The sequence below is a fragment of the Typopeltis vanoorti genome, chromosome 2 (genome assembly GCF_054136105.1).
Source record: "Typopeltis vanoorti isolate ZY-2024b chromosome 2, IOZ_Tvanoo_1.0, whole genome shotgun sequence".
In the NCBI taxonomy this organism is placed as follows: domain Eukaryota; kingdom Metazoa; phylum Arthropoda; class Arachnida; order Uropygi; family Thelyphonidae; genus Typopeltis; species Typopeltis vanoorti.
Genome location: NC_143550.1, coordinates 128886833 through 128902310, shown reverse-complemented (window position 1 = coordinate 128902310; position 15478 = coordinate 128886833). Strand labels below are relative to the sequence as shown.

At 36.0% G+C, this 15478-nt stretch overlaps 1 protein-coding gene across 1 annotated transcript in view; it reads left to right on the top strand.

Moving 5' to 3' along the window:
- The window catches only part of LOC150109426 (endothelin-converting enzyme 1-like), a 297401-nt gene that overhangs the window by 19150 nt on the left and 262773 nt on the right, over positions 1-15478 (top strand). The window contains exon 2 of the mRNA XM_090413095.1: positions 8407-8469. Within this exon, the coding sequence (XP_090269221.1) occupies positions 8407-8469 (63 nt within the window). The remainder of the gene's footprint in view (positions 1-8406; positions 8470-15478) is intronic.

Here is a 15478-nt window from a genome sequence, read left to right as displayed (position 1 = left end):
CAATACAATTCAACCGAACGTGTTAAAATTTGTAAATGTGTTAAAACTAAGAAATGCATATATAGTGAATGTTATGGCAGTTTCACATATGGAATTCGGTTGAAGAGAGTTAGCATTTCAACTCAATTGGCGCGATCTTTTGTTAATACCGCACCAATCATATCCACGTTTTAATAACCTGACTTTGCTGTCTGTTTCGCATTAGGCTTAATTACTGTATAGGAGAAAATACACAAAAGAGAAAAATGTTCCTGGTCCAGGGATTCCCTTATTCAGGTAATATTCATTAATTTCCTGTTATCAGTCTGTGGTGTGCCAGTATCGGTAAGTGGTGATATTATTATTATTGTTCCGGGAAACTCCAAGGAGTCGACAGACTCATCGAGGGAGGCCCTAACATCATGTCAAGAACAACTATTCAACATTCACACAGTATCTATCATACCTTGCCTTGAACTCATTCACGGTCGTAGCACCCACAACAGACTCTGGAAGCTTATTCCACTCATTTACCACTCTCCAAGTAAAGAACCTAGCTCTAACACCCTTGTCAACCATGCTCTTGCCCAGCTTCCATGCATGGCCCCTAGTCCTCCCAACACCAGTCATATTTTCAAAAATATCTTCTGGATCAATCTTATAAAAACCCTTCAGTAATTTGAATGTCTCAATCATATCACCCCTCCTTCGCCTATCGTCCAGTTTCTGCAACCCACAAATCTTCAACCTATTCTCATAAGGTTCATTCCACAGACCTGCTATCAACTTGGTCACTCGTCTCTGGATCCTCTCCACTTCCTCCCCATCACAAAGAAACCCTGGTGCCCATAGCTGGGCACAGAAGTCCAGATGGGGTCTTATCAAGGCTCGATACAGAGGAACAACAACTTGTTCGTCTCTGCATGTTAAAGTATTTTTCAGAAGCCAAGTGATTTGGTGAGCTGTTTTAGTTACTTTTGCAATGTGCCCCCTAAACTTCAACTCCCTATCCACCAACACTCCCAAATCCCTGGCCTCATCAATCTTCTGGAGTATGATTCCACCAATGCGATATACTGCTGCTATTCTTTTCACCCCAAAGTGCATAACCTTACACTTTGCCACATTAAATTGACATCCATTTTTCCTAGCCCAGTCCTCCAAACTATCCAAATCATGCTGTAAAATTTTGACATCTTGTGCACTCACAATTGCTCTACCCAACTTTGCATCATCAGCAAACAAGTGAACACTTCCTCTCAGATCCTTTCCAATATCATTGATGAACAAATTGAAAAGCAGTGGTCCAAGAACAGAGCCCTGTGGCACTCCACTAGTCACAAGACATCTTTTAGACTCCACTCCTGAATAAACCACTCTTTGATATCTCTCCTTCAACCACCCTCTTATCCATCTCACCAACCCTATATCTATACCCATCTGTTCTATTCTATTCTATTCTATTCTATTCTATATATACCCATCTATTCTATGTTAAAAATTTAACCCTGAGATGGATAAGTGGCTGATATATAAAAAAAAAAAAAAAAAAAAAAAAAATCCAGCAAACAATCAGAAGAAGCAGAAACAGACTCAAAAAAAAAGACAGTATTTCATATTTTACCAGAACAGTCTGCGTCGTTTTCAGCACCAAACGGTAAGATGCAAAAAATGTCGCATGAAAAAATTAGAAAATACAATCCTTATTTGAAATATAGGTTTGTACCATCATATAATAATCCAAACAAACCTATGTGTGTAATGTGCTGTAAACAGTTATCAAATGATTACATGCAACCTGGAAAACTTTGTTGCCATTTAGATACTGTTAATGGGGAATATAAGAGAAGGACAATTGAGTTTTTTTAAAGAAAGGCTGAAGAATTAAAACGACAAACTAAATGTTTTTCAAAACATACTATACTGAATGACAAATTAGTAAAAGTATCTTTCGAAATTGCTTTGTTAATTGCAAAAACAAAGAAACCTCATACAATTGGTGAAGACCTCGTCTTACCAGCAGCAATAAAAATTTGCGAAACACTCTATGGTTCCAAAATATCAGAACCTTTAAAAAAAATTCCAGTGTCTAATAACACAATTAAAAGAAGAATAGATTCCATTGCCGATAATATCATGTCTACATTAATTTCACGAATCAAGCAAAGTAATGCATTTGCCATTCAGCTTGATGATAATACAAAGGACGCTAATTTAATGGTTTTTGTTAGATACCTCTATAATTTTCAAATTCATGAAGATCTACTGTTTTGCAGAAATCTTTCCTGTACAACCAAAGGAAAAGATATATTTGAAAAAGTGAATAATTTTTTTAAAGAATATGAAATTGATTGGCAAAAGTGCATCGAGATTTGCACTGATGGTGTCGCAGCCATGACGGGGAGAATTTCAGGTTTTGTTGGAAAAGTAAAAAAAGGTTTATCCGAATGCAAGACATGTTCATTGCCTTATCCATAGAGAAAACTTAGTATTTCGACAAATGGAAGAATCACTGAGTAAAGTGTTATCAGAAGTTTCTACTGTAGTTAATTATATAAAAAGTAATGCTACTAATTCAAGACTGTTTCGTATTTTATGCCAAGAGATGGATTCCAATTACGACACTCTTTTATATCACACAGAAGTGAGGTGGTTGTCCAATGGAAAAGTTCTAAAATGAGTTTTAATATTGAAAGATGAACTACGAATTTTTCTTCTTGATAAGAATCCCATGTTAGCATCTCATTTTTGTGATCAAAATTGGTTGTGTTTCATTTCTTATATGTCAGATTTTTTTCGAAAAAGTTAACGAATTGAATCTTTCTCTGCAAGGAAAAAGCACCAATATATTAAGTGCCTCCATAGCGCAATTGGAATAACGAAGGTACATTGCGCCTTTCGATTGGAATAGGCCTAAGTTCGATTCTCGTCGCGACGGGAGGAATCTTTATCTGGATGATTTCAATCGAAGGTGAGTTAGCCGATCTCATATGGAGGTAGCAGGGTTTTTTCTCCCGGAAACTCTGGTTTTTCATCCCGCATACAGACAACTCGGCCCTTAAGAACACATGCAATTTACAGACAAAAAATACTAGTTGTGGTGGTGGTGGAGGTGGGCAGTAGATGGTTGATGGAGATGATTCGTAGTAGAGGTTCGGTGTAGTGGTTGAGACAGTTGTAGGTGTCCTCCCACGATGAGTCTGTGGACTCCTTGGAGGTATCAGGAATAATAATAATCATAATATTAACACTAAGCATTAAATTGCAAGCATTTCAAAGTAAACTTTCTGCGTGGTTAAAAAGTTTTAAGGATGATAAAACGGAAATGTTTACTTCATAAATATGTTAAAGAAAATAATATTTTACTATCAACAGAAAATAAAAGGATAATAATTAACCACCTCACAAATTCTGTTTTTTTTTCTAAAAATATTTTCCTAGTTTGAATGAAGATAAAGAATATGATTGGATAAGAACACCATTTGCTCCTTCTCTACAAATTAACAATCTTCCATGGTCATCCCAAGAAGAACTAATTGATATGAGAGCAGATTCAACCCTTGAATCAGAATTTCTTAACAGTGATTTATCCAAATTTTGGATTCGACGCTATTCTTCATTAGCAAAAGCAGCCTTAAATATGTTAATTCCTTTCGCATCTACATACCTTTGTATGTAGATGCGAAAGGAATTAACTAAGATGGGCCCTGACGTCCAGAAGTTTGGGAAGCACTGATCTAGGATATCCTTATCTTCAGTTTTCATGTCACACCTTCATTATCTGTGATTCCTTTTACAGTACTTTTCCTAAGCTTTTTCAATAGCCTCCAGAACATTTTGCCACTTTCCTTTTATTTATCTTGTATATTCTTACTGAGTGTTCCCATGACATTTGTTTATCCACTTTTGCACATATCTTAGCTCTCTTACATTTTTCTCTGTCTTCTTTTAGGGCATCTGTTTAACTTATTTGCTAGGAACTTGTAGTATGTGTAGACTTCATGAACCATTATGTTAATCTTACTAGGGTTTGAGTTTAATTTCTCTGCTGATCTCATTAATCCTCTGAATGGTTTGTTCTAGTTCTTCTGTCATTTCAGAGGAGCACTATTTATAAGTATATCTTAGGTTGCCTGACTCATCTGCCCATCTTGATTTCTGTCTTCATCTCATCCAGTGCTTCTCATTTGATGTTTTGTCCTTTCTCTCATCTGACCATGTGAGAGAAAGTAGATATCCTGGTCTAACTCCCTTGCTAATCTGAATCCAGTTAATTATTCCTACACCTGTTCTCATTGACTTCTTGCACACGATGGAAGTTAGCTAGCAACCTAATACATGTTGATGAGTAAGAGGCCACTTCACAGCAGGGATACAATTAATTGACTGGATTAACATGCTGAACAAGTGAAATTCTTTTGATTAGTCTCTGAAGCATGTCACCAAAGAAAGTCTTAAATCATTCTATATGCAATGCGAGGTAAAAGATCTAATTTCTGGTACCTTTACTATTCCCAAAACCTGCATTTTTCTTGGATATCTCAACCTGAAATTTGGTTTCATTCATGCTTAGAATAATCTGTTAGATGAAACTAGTAGTTCTGTAGTTTTTGCAGTTCTTTATATCACCCTTTTTATGTAGGATATGAAAACTATTTTCTTCCAGTCTCTAGGCCACACTCTGTGCCTTATTAAGTGCTTTAACTTCTCTTTAAACTCCATGCTTAAATGGTAGTGGTGAATGTTCCAGTTCAAGAGCTTCCCCCCAGGAGAGGGAAATCTCATTAAGTTTGCGTTTTGTAATTGTTTCCTTATCTGGTTCTCTTTATTTTCACATTTCCTACCACTATTGAATTTAATCTCCATGGGTCTCATGATGTTCTCATCGGGCTTGGATATTTCTTGGTTGTATTTTATGTTATGTCTTTGATTCCCTCCCAGAACATTTCAGGTAGTTTCTGTTTGTCACTCTCTAAAATTTCATTGATGTTTCTTCTGTGAACTGAGATTACTAACATCCAGGCTAATGAGATGAGACTACGTGGGTAAGTTAGGGAGTCTTGATCTCACTTTGGCTTGTATTAGTTCATGGTTTGTACCACAGTCTGCTCCTAGACAAAAAGGAATAATCTGTCATTTATGAACCTGTAACCAAGAGTACCACAGCTATCCCATGATCTTTCAGATCTCCTCTTCAGTAAATAACTTTCTCTCCAGCCTTCTGAAATGTTCTTCTCTATCTGGTCTGTAATTTTCAGGATCTCTGAGGTTAATCCTGTGTCTGCTGTATCTCTCATCTGCAGCAACATTGATCTATGATAATCTTTTCAGACAGGGTCCTCTGCCAAAGCTTTAAACATAGCTCTGATTTTTCTGTGAGATAGCCATTGCAGCATAACATTCATTATAAGACACAATCATATTAGCACATGGAGTGAATTCGCTGTTTAGAAGAGGTGGTAGGCTCACAAATGCCTATTACACAGATTGGGTGAAATATCCATTGGTCCACGTACTATTTATTACAGCTTTTTAAGGCTTTTCTTATCTGCTACCCAAAGGATGTGCCTACCTGGTAGGCATGGCTTTCCCAATCAGCATAAACACAAATATAAATGATGTACATCATCACTTGGAGATCCAGATTCCTATTTTTGACTGAAAGTCAAACATCAACTACAACGACCACTGCACATTTTGACTGTCCAAACCATACTCTGTATGATTCCTTCTGCTGCAAGGATTCCACTCTTCTCAGTTCTACTATTCTTTGTCAGAGAATGCTAATAGAAGCTTTACACACACACACACACACACACACACACACATACATTCTCTGGCTTTAATTTTTTTTCCCCTATTCTGTAATGTTCATTACTGTCTTTACTGCTCTCCAAATTTTGAAAATTCCTTCATCCTGTTATATCTTATATTATCCTGCAAATTTGATTTTCTGCAGTCCAACTATCCAAAGAATGAATTCATTTTCCTAAATGACATAATGTTATTTCATCATCTATCTTTCCTTTTCCAATTCCACTGGTCATTCTGCAAGTGATGTGGATGTATGCACTGTCAACAGTAAGCTGCAAAACTTCCATATACTCGTACAACTTGAATAACAGATCTCTGATTTTTTCTTAAGCATTTCTCCTTCCACATATGGTAGAGATCACTCATCTGTCCACTCAGTTCCACAGACCAGAATGTTGTGTCCTTCGGCACTACAAACACTCCAAGTGGGATCACTGTCAGTACTCTTGCTCTTCCTTTCCATGGTCAGACTTCTGTTACCACTTCCCTTCTAAACATCTGCTTCATTTGAGTTACAGAAATTATTATTGCTGGAATGAAGACCTTCAATCCTTACTCCATTTTAAATCCTGCTCCCTATCCAAAGCATGATTTAACAACAGGTGTACCAAGACAGTTTAAGAAGAAAATCATCATACCATAAGTGGTTTGCAAAATAATTGCAGCTTCATACCCACTCTACACATGCATGCATCAAATGCTAAACAACTGTCTGGCTAAATCTGATTTAGAAAAAGCTAAATGCCAAAAACTGTTGAATGGCACAAATGACAGTCGCATCTTCTAGTCCCTTTTCAAATTCTGGGATGTCACTTTTATCTTTAGGTGTTGTTGCTATTATAACAACATCTAAAAATAGATGTAACAGCATCTAAAGATCTTCTATAGTCTAATATACTGTATCTATATTACAGCATCAAAGAAAGCCTGTATTTAGTTCTGTATTTAGAGGAGCTTGTCCCATTGATTACTCTCATTTGAGTCCTTTCTAAAATAATAAAGAGGGTCATCAGCCATCAACTTCTTCACTGCCTGTGTTAATAAGTGATTAACCAGTATGGATTCTACCATCTTAAATCTGGAATCTCATACCTTAATCTGCATCTTAACATATGCCATGAAAAGTTTTGGTGATATTGCTCTTGATTTTGAAATCATTTGATTGGATGTTTAGCAATGATTGCTAAGCATCATCTAGATGAATGTTTAGCAATGTGGATGTTTTGTTAAACATCCATCTAGATGGCAAATTGCTAATTTGCCATCTAGGCTCTATCACTTACCTCCATTTCTCCTATACATAAATGAACCACTCTCACTGCCCAATAACCCTATCCATAATTTGCTGATGAAAGTACTCTCCTCCATTCTCCTACTTATTTGACAAATTTTTCAATGCATACATATCCAAAGATTAAATATCATTACAACCAGTGCCTTAAACACAAATCTTCATATTATTCTAGAAGTCATTGCTACCAAAACATAGTTCTGCTAAAAAGGATCTTGATTCACCTTTCTTTACTTCAATAATATATACAAAATTACTATCTTTTAGCCAGAAAATGGCCTAACATGACATAACTATCTTCCTAAGCTCTAAACAAATATGGCATAAATTTTCTGCTCAAGATGCTACTTTTCTTCCAGCCACTGGCAGCTTTGTATAGATCCTAGATCTACCCACCCTTAGATGCAGTTTCCAAATTTAGGGTAGCACACCAAAAATACTCCATAAAATTTTTTGATGCTATTCAGAAAAGGGCAGTTCAGCTAATCAGTGATTTTATATATATATATATATATATATATATATATATATATATATATATATCATTCTCACACCACTAAACTTGTTAAAACATTAGCACAAGTTGCCCACGTTTTTTACAGCCCATCTGAAACCCACCAAACCCACTTATCTTACTCAATTATTTGCTCTGCCTCTATTTTTCTAGATCATAGCCTTCTTCATGAAGTGTTTGTTCCCCAAAAACTACATCTTCCAACTTGTATTAATTGACAATTCAATGAACAGTATTAATTGGTTCATTCTCCCTTTACCATTGCTTGACATGGTACTTTTTTTGCTGAAATTAATATTTGAATTGTTTCTACAGTTACTTGATTGTAGTACTTTGTGATGTGTGACAAGTGTTTCTGTGCTTCAGGAATGCTGGTTTGAAATCTGGCAAAATATAAGCAGCTTTAATAAATTATCATTATTGTTTTTGTGTAGTGCTGTGAGTCAGTACTGAATCATATTAATATGATAATAGCAAACACTGACCTTTCCTCATGTACATGTAACACAAAATGGATGAAATTTTGGAGTCTATGATAAATTCCTTTCATGAATGATGCAATGTACAATGAATTCTGTATAAATATACGTTGGTAAGAGGTTACTAGATTAATGTAAAAATGATTCTTCATAGAATTGATGGAGATGTATTGATTGCATGGTATGGAGAAACAGTTTGAGTATTTTAAGGCATGGTTCATTGAGTTGTGTGTGTATTGCATGAACACCTCCTATGAGTCTTTTGATTCCATGGAGGTCTGATATAATATCAATCTCTAATCCTCTCACTTTTTTATTTTATTTTTTAGATAGCATCAGATGGACTTGGCCTTCCAGGAATACGATATTATGATAAGCCACATGATGATAAAGTAATTATTCTAAATCATCGATTATATTTAGTTATTTAATTTTGTTGAAATCCTATTTGTATAAGTAGCACAATATATGTAATTTTTGTAGTGCACAGATAATGTAGTTAAATTAACTCTTGAACAATGCTTCAAAATGAACCATAGGTTAAGTTTCTACTCAAAATATTTCAGATGGGCATAATACAATGTATTATGTGCATAACAGGGAAGAAAAAAAATCTCTGTGTTAATGGAGGGACAATTCCGGTGACATAACTATATGTATGTATCTTCATCAATGATGTCTACCCTGTACATTTTTTTAAATTAAAATATATGAAATGTATTAAATTGGTGTAGTTATTCACTATAGAATGATGGTAAACAGTGCAAAAATACATTGTGAATAATGCTGCATGATTTCAGAATGTTTCACCATATTGCACACAATTCACACTGCATTTTGTCTTCTTCCCCATAAAAATATTTTAATAAATTAAAAAAATATAAAAGAAAACATAAAATATAATTTCATTAATTGCTTCCTGTCATAGGAGAGTTAATCCTGCCTACATTGCTTGCTATGTCTATCAGGTGTGCGTGCTCTGGCCAATTTGCCTATTTCGTGGGATGAAAAACTTGGGATTTCTGGGAGGGAAAACCCTTCAACCTGTCTTATGCCAGTCTCATGCAGAGGTGACTCTGCATAAGACTGGCATACTTACCTTCAGTTTAAAAGACCTGATAAAAGGTTCATGACCTAGATGAAATTTGACCTCGTCTTTCTAGTCAGCTGGCATCATCAGTACCAGCTGAGCTTATGGAGGTTCTCAGATCCATAAAAAAAAAAAATTGTGCCTAAATAAGCTGTAATATTTTACTAGTTCTACAAATTTTCCATTTGGGATGTAGCTGATGTTTTTCATGTTCCTGCCTATTTTCATAGTCTTTTGTCATTTTATTGCTGATTTTTTAATTTCCTTTGATATGTTGGCTGTTGGGCTGATGATCTCAGAATGTATGCTTCCCAAATTTGGAGCAGTCTCATGTAACCAAATTTGTTGAAGTTTGGGAAGTTTTTCAGAGCTATGACTAATTCAAGGAATAATCTTTCATATTCATACTTGCTGCAGTATAATAAAATGACATTTTTCCAGTGTATTCTGTGGTGGGTGTCCAATGCATGGTCAGCAAGACCTGAGTAGTAGCTGTATTGGTGGAAAACCAGATGTAGTCATTGTGTTTGGAAAAATAGTGGGTTTATGTCGAGCAGAGTTAAGGCTTTTTCTTCAAAGGTCCATAAAGAGGTTTGCCAGGGATGCAGAGAGTGGAGAACCCATGCCTGTCCCCTTTATCTGTTTGTAGAATTTTCCTTATCAAACAAAATAACCTGATTTTTAAAAGAGGTAAACCGTGAGTAGACATAACTATACATAATAAATAACGGAAAAACTCACGTAGAAATATTATTTAATATTATAATTTTCTTGTGGATTATGTTATTTCGGACAAACGGGAAGATCTGCCTCCATTCGGCTAGAAGAACACCAATCTTATATTGAATACTTTAAACCTGAAAAGTCTGGACTTGCAGAACATGCCATCTTCACTAGACACAGAGTTCATTGGAGAAAGACAAAAGTTCTTCACAAAAGTCAGTTTCTCATGGAACGCCTTTATAAAGAAGCATGTGAAACTCTACTTCATTCTCCTAACTTAAACAGATCCGACGGCTTACGTCTATCCCCTTTATGGGAGATAGTACTTTACAAATCAGCTAATCTTTCGTAACTTTTTATTGTATTAATTTTTTTTTTTTTTTTTTTTTTTTTTTTTTTTTTTTTTTTTTTAGGAAAGTTATTGACCTTTTTAGTTATCTTACACCAGCTACTTCGGTGGCACTTTTTGGAATTGTCAGTTAGTGTTTAATTTTTGTGCCTAATTGTACTGAAGATGCCTGTGACACACAGGCGAAAATTATACTATTAAATAATATTTGTACGTGAGTTTTTCCGTTATTTATTATGTATAAAATAACCTGAGTTCATGGTGAACTGAAATAGGGCTGAGATATCAGGAGGAAATTTGGCTTGGATGAAGGCTAAGGTATCGTTGAGCGGGATATTGGTGAATAAGGGGGGGGGGGACATGAAAACTAACCATTGTGTCTGTGTTGGAGTGAGAGGCTTTCTATACTGGCTTTAAAGCGGGCTGAGTTTTTTATGTGTGAAGGTGTGGTGCCAGCATATTGTGTGAGCACTTTGGCTAATTTGTATGTGGGGGAATCATTGCCATCCACAATGGGACATAATGGTACATTTTGCTTATGGATGTTTGGTAGTCAATATATCCGGGAAGTGGGGGTCTAGAATTAAATGGTTTTAGTCTGATAGTCACTTCCACAGGCCAAGAGATTACCTTCTTAAGGAGCCTATGGAGTGTTCTGATCATATTCTATAGGGAGGTAGGTCTAACAATGTAAAAGTAAAGAGGCAAGCTTACCTGTGTAATATGATTGGTTTAGAACCACAGTGGCATTTCTCTTATCTGCTTTAGTAATTACTATTTTTTTTATTGATTTTCATTTCTTGCAGAGCTTTGAATTCTTCTTTTGCTAGATTGCTGTGTGGTGGTTTGACTTGAGTAAGAACATGCTACATCCAGTCTGATATTGTTGGGAAGTTTGCGGATCATTTTATCTGTATCATTATTCTGCAGGGATCTTTTAGGTGCTATAGCAAAGTTGTTGCCAAGGGTGTGTGCACTGATTGTTTCAGAGGTTAGGGATGATAGGTTTATTAGTGTTGAGAGGTAGTTGAGGTTTGAAAGTTGAGTTTTTTTTTGTGAACTTGCAAATTTTTTTAATGTGCCAACATTGTATTCTTTGTAATTCTTTTTCTGCTGAAGTGTTCAAGACATTGGAAAGATTGTCCGAAGGGCGACATTCAGTGTAGCAGCAAGCTCTACTTCTAGCGCATGAATAGCTTCATTGGTGTCAGCCAAGAGAATGCAAGTAGCGGCAATCTTACATCCTCTTTCAAATTTTCACTTCTAGAAAATATGTATAATAGCTCTTTATAATGCAGTTATTGGGTACAGAAAGTACTCAATATTTATGAAGCAAAAGAGATGTATATGGGAATATATATATATATATATAAATCAGCTAACGCCTTTTATTTCCTTATAGGGAGTAGGCAAGGTCTTTTAACCCTATCTAGCTTTTGGAGACTGTGAGCAGTTCATCCCCCCCCCCCACAGTCAGTCAGAGATAGCTGACCCAAGACCCATCACTAATTATAAGCAAAACTGATGAAGAGACTCTCAAATTGATTCTACAATCCATCTCTGAAAGCTGCTGTGGAAATTTTCAAGTTTTAAACTTTTCCCACTCAAAGCTAAATATCCTGTTCTGTTTGGAATGCTCTGTATACTTCTCACTACAGATCTGGAAATACCACTACATAATGACATAGTCATTGTGACTTTTCTTATTTTTTATGTTCACTCCATATGAATTTATTCACTTCATTATGTTGGAATCTAGTCTTTATTAATACTATATTCCAACATAATGAAGTGAATAAATTTTCCAACATAATGAATATCCTGAGTAGAAATCTAGCAGGTATAGTTCGCCCACCGATTTGAGGTCCCTCGACACTTCTGCGCATCTCAGAAAAAGAAGAATCCATTCCGATAATAGGGTAATCAGTCCGTATAGTGGGATGAGTTGTTTATTATTACCGGTCGGAAAATTAACTTCTCTTTTATGATTATTGTAGTTAACTATGTTGCTTGTATAACAGTTGGAAAATTTTACCTATAAAGCACGTGATTTCACGTGTTGGCGACCAATTCGGACGTCCTTCATTTTTTTCTCCCTTTCAGCATGAATCGACTATTCTTGGAAAGATGCGAAGCAGGGACCTGGAAACGGTGGGCGAACTATATTTACCATTATTATTAGCTCTACTCTTTTTCCCTAAACCTTCCCAAAACGTTACTGTATCTCAGATATTCATTTCTTTGTTGTTGTTATGTTCCATCCAGTCGTTTTCGATCCTGGTGATTCTATGAAAATACACTCTCCATTCAGATCTATCCCTGGACATATCTTTCAGAATTTCCAGGCGCATTAAAGTTTCTTCTTCTTTAACTCCATCCACCAATCTAATTCTTGGTCTTCCTCTTCTCCTACTTCCATCAACTTTAGCAAGCATCATCATCTTCTCCAGACTGTCATTTGCTTGTATAATATGTCCAGAGGATGACAATTTTTGCTTGATGATCATTGCTTTGAGGGAGCAATCTGCATTCTTCTGTCTATCACTGATTTATTGGTTTGCTTTGCAGTTCATGGTATTCTTAGTAAGCGTCTCCAAACCCATAATTCAAATGCAATCTGTCTTCCTTCTTTCACTCTTTCTCAGAGTTCAGCTTTCACATCCATACAGTACCACAGGGAATACCATTGCTATCATGATTCTGATTTTTGTTGCAAGGCTAATATCTTTAAAGATCTTGCTTAAATTTGTCATTGCTTTTTTTCTGAGTAATAATCTTCTAATTTCTTCAATACGATATCCATCTTTATGGATTCAGGCTCTTAGGAGCAGAAAATTGTTAACTACTTCCATTATCTCCCCATCTACTTCAAGATCATTAAGTTCACATGTTGGTAAAACTTTTATCTTTTTGAGGTTAAGTTTAAGGCCATATTTAACACTTTCTTCTTTAACTTTCATAATAAGTTCCTCCAAATCTTCTTTGCATTCTGCTAGCAAGGTGGTATCATCTGCATACCTCAAATTATTAATATTTCTTCCATCAATTTTAATTCCAACTGAATTAAAATTGGTGGAAGCCCTGCCATTCTTAAAATGTATTCATTGTACAAGTTAAAACAGGTATGGAGATAAAATACATCCTTGTTGCACCCCTTTACCTATTGTAAAATATTCAGTTTCTCCAAGATCTGTTTGGACAGTAGCTTCTTGTTCATAATAAAGATTCCTCAGAAGGATAATGATATGCTCTGGTATTCCCATTGTTCTTAACACATTCCACAGTTTCACATGATCTACAGAGTCAAAAGCCTTACTATAGTTAAGGAAACAAAGGTAGACATTCTTTTGATATTCCTGTGCTCTTTATATTATCCTTCTCACATTGGCGATCTGATCTCTTGTTCCTCTGCCTTTTCGAAATCCTGCCTGTTCATCTGGTATATCTCTCTTCATAAATGGTTCCAGTCTTTTCTGAATGATCTTAAGTAAGACTTTACTTGTATGAGAAATCAATGCTATAGTTCTATAATTTTTGCACTCTCTTGCATTGTCTTTCTTCAATAAAGGTATATATACTGATTTTTTCCATTCATTAGGCCATGCAGTCCGGTCCGTGCAGTTAGCCTAGTGGCTTTGCTCTTCGCAACCATGTGCTTGGGGAAGGAGTGTCCTGGGTTCGATTCCTGTCGCTGACTTGAGGTGCTTTAGGATCTTCCTCAGCCATAGCCAAGTTAGCTGGTCTTTGGCATGGACAGCAGGATTTTTTCCATCAGTTTATCTGGGGTTTTTCATCCTGCAGGCATGCAAACCTGCCCCGTGAACACACAGTGATACAGCCAAGAGTACCTCGAGACACAGGAGTGACCATTCTATCCTTGTATTTTGGTTACGAAATCCAAGCATGCTTGGAAGGTTGTGGGCCTTAAAAGCCTGTTAAAGCCGTTGGGATAGATTAGGCCATGTAGTTGTGATCCAAATTCACTGACATAGAGCTGTTAAAATTTTAACTGCCTCTTCTCTTTCTCTTCTACCTTGCTGTTTATATCTCCAACATTTCCTTTTTCTTTCTTACCTATCTTTCTGTAATTAATCTGACCCCTAAAGGATCACTACTAAATTCATTACTCCAGGACAGAAAACTTAGTGGTGGCTTCTCTCAGTGACAGGCAGACTCACCACTGAGTAGAGCCTTTCTACTCTGCAGGAAGCAGGCAAGCTAAATAACAAACATTATTGAATGCCATTAGTGGGATCCAGACCTATAAGAGATTGAAAAAATGCAGGAGTCATATATTTCCCATATACAAGTAGTGAAAAGGTGTATCACATTATTATTATTATCATCTAAGAACTCCAGGAAGTCAAGGACTGATCGAGGGAGGCTATACATCACTCGTACTAGCTGCCTTACCTTCCCTTAAATTCATTCACACTAGATGACTCAATACCTCTAAAGACAAAGTATTTTGCTCACTATCACTCTGTTGGAGAAAAACCTAGCTCTTACCCCCCCTTTTTTGACTGCAAAGAAACTCAACTTCCATGGATGCCCCCATGTTTTCTCCCCACTTTCCATATAATGAAAAATTTCATGATACAATATTATATAACACCCATTCAGTAGTATATATATTTTTATCATATCACTTCTCTTTCTCCTGTGAACTAGAGTCTGTAATCCACAGTCTATATTCACAATCTGTTCTCATAATCTAAATCCCATAATCCCAATGTATCGCTTCTTTGCACCCTTTCTAGCTTCTTTATTCCCTTGTAAATCAGGAGACCAGATCTGCACATAGTTGTCCAGGTGCAGCCTTATCAAGGCTTATAAAGAGGCAAAATAACGTCCTTATCCTTGCATGTTGAGGTTTGCTTAAATACTGCAATTATCCTCCAAGTTGTATTTGCAACTTTTGCTATGTGACCTTTAAACTTCAAATTCCTATCCACCATTATTCCAAGATCCTTAGCTTCATCAGTTTCTTGTAGCATAACCCTGCTAATATAATATGCTGCTAAAAATATCATCATGCCAAATTGCATAACTTTACACTTACTTTACATTAAATTGACAGCTATTTTCGTTTGCATCTTCTAATTTTCGTATTCAAATCATTCTGTAAGTGCTGGAAATCAGTAGCATCCCTGATTGCCCTGCCTATCTTTGCATCATCGGCAAACAATTGCACATCTCCTGTTAGACCCTTCCTAATGTCATTAATGTATAGTTTGAA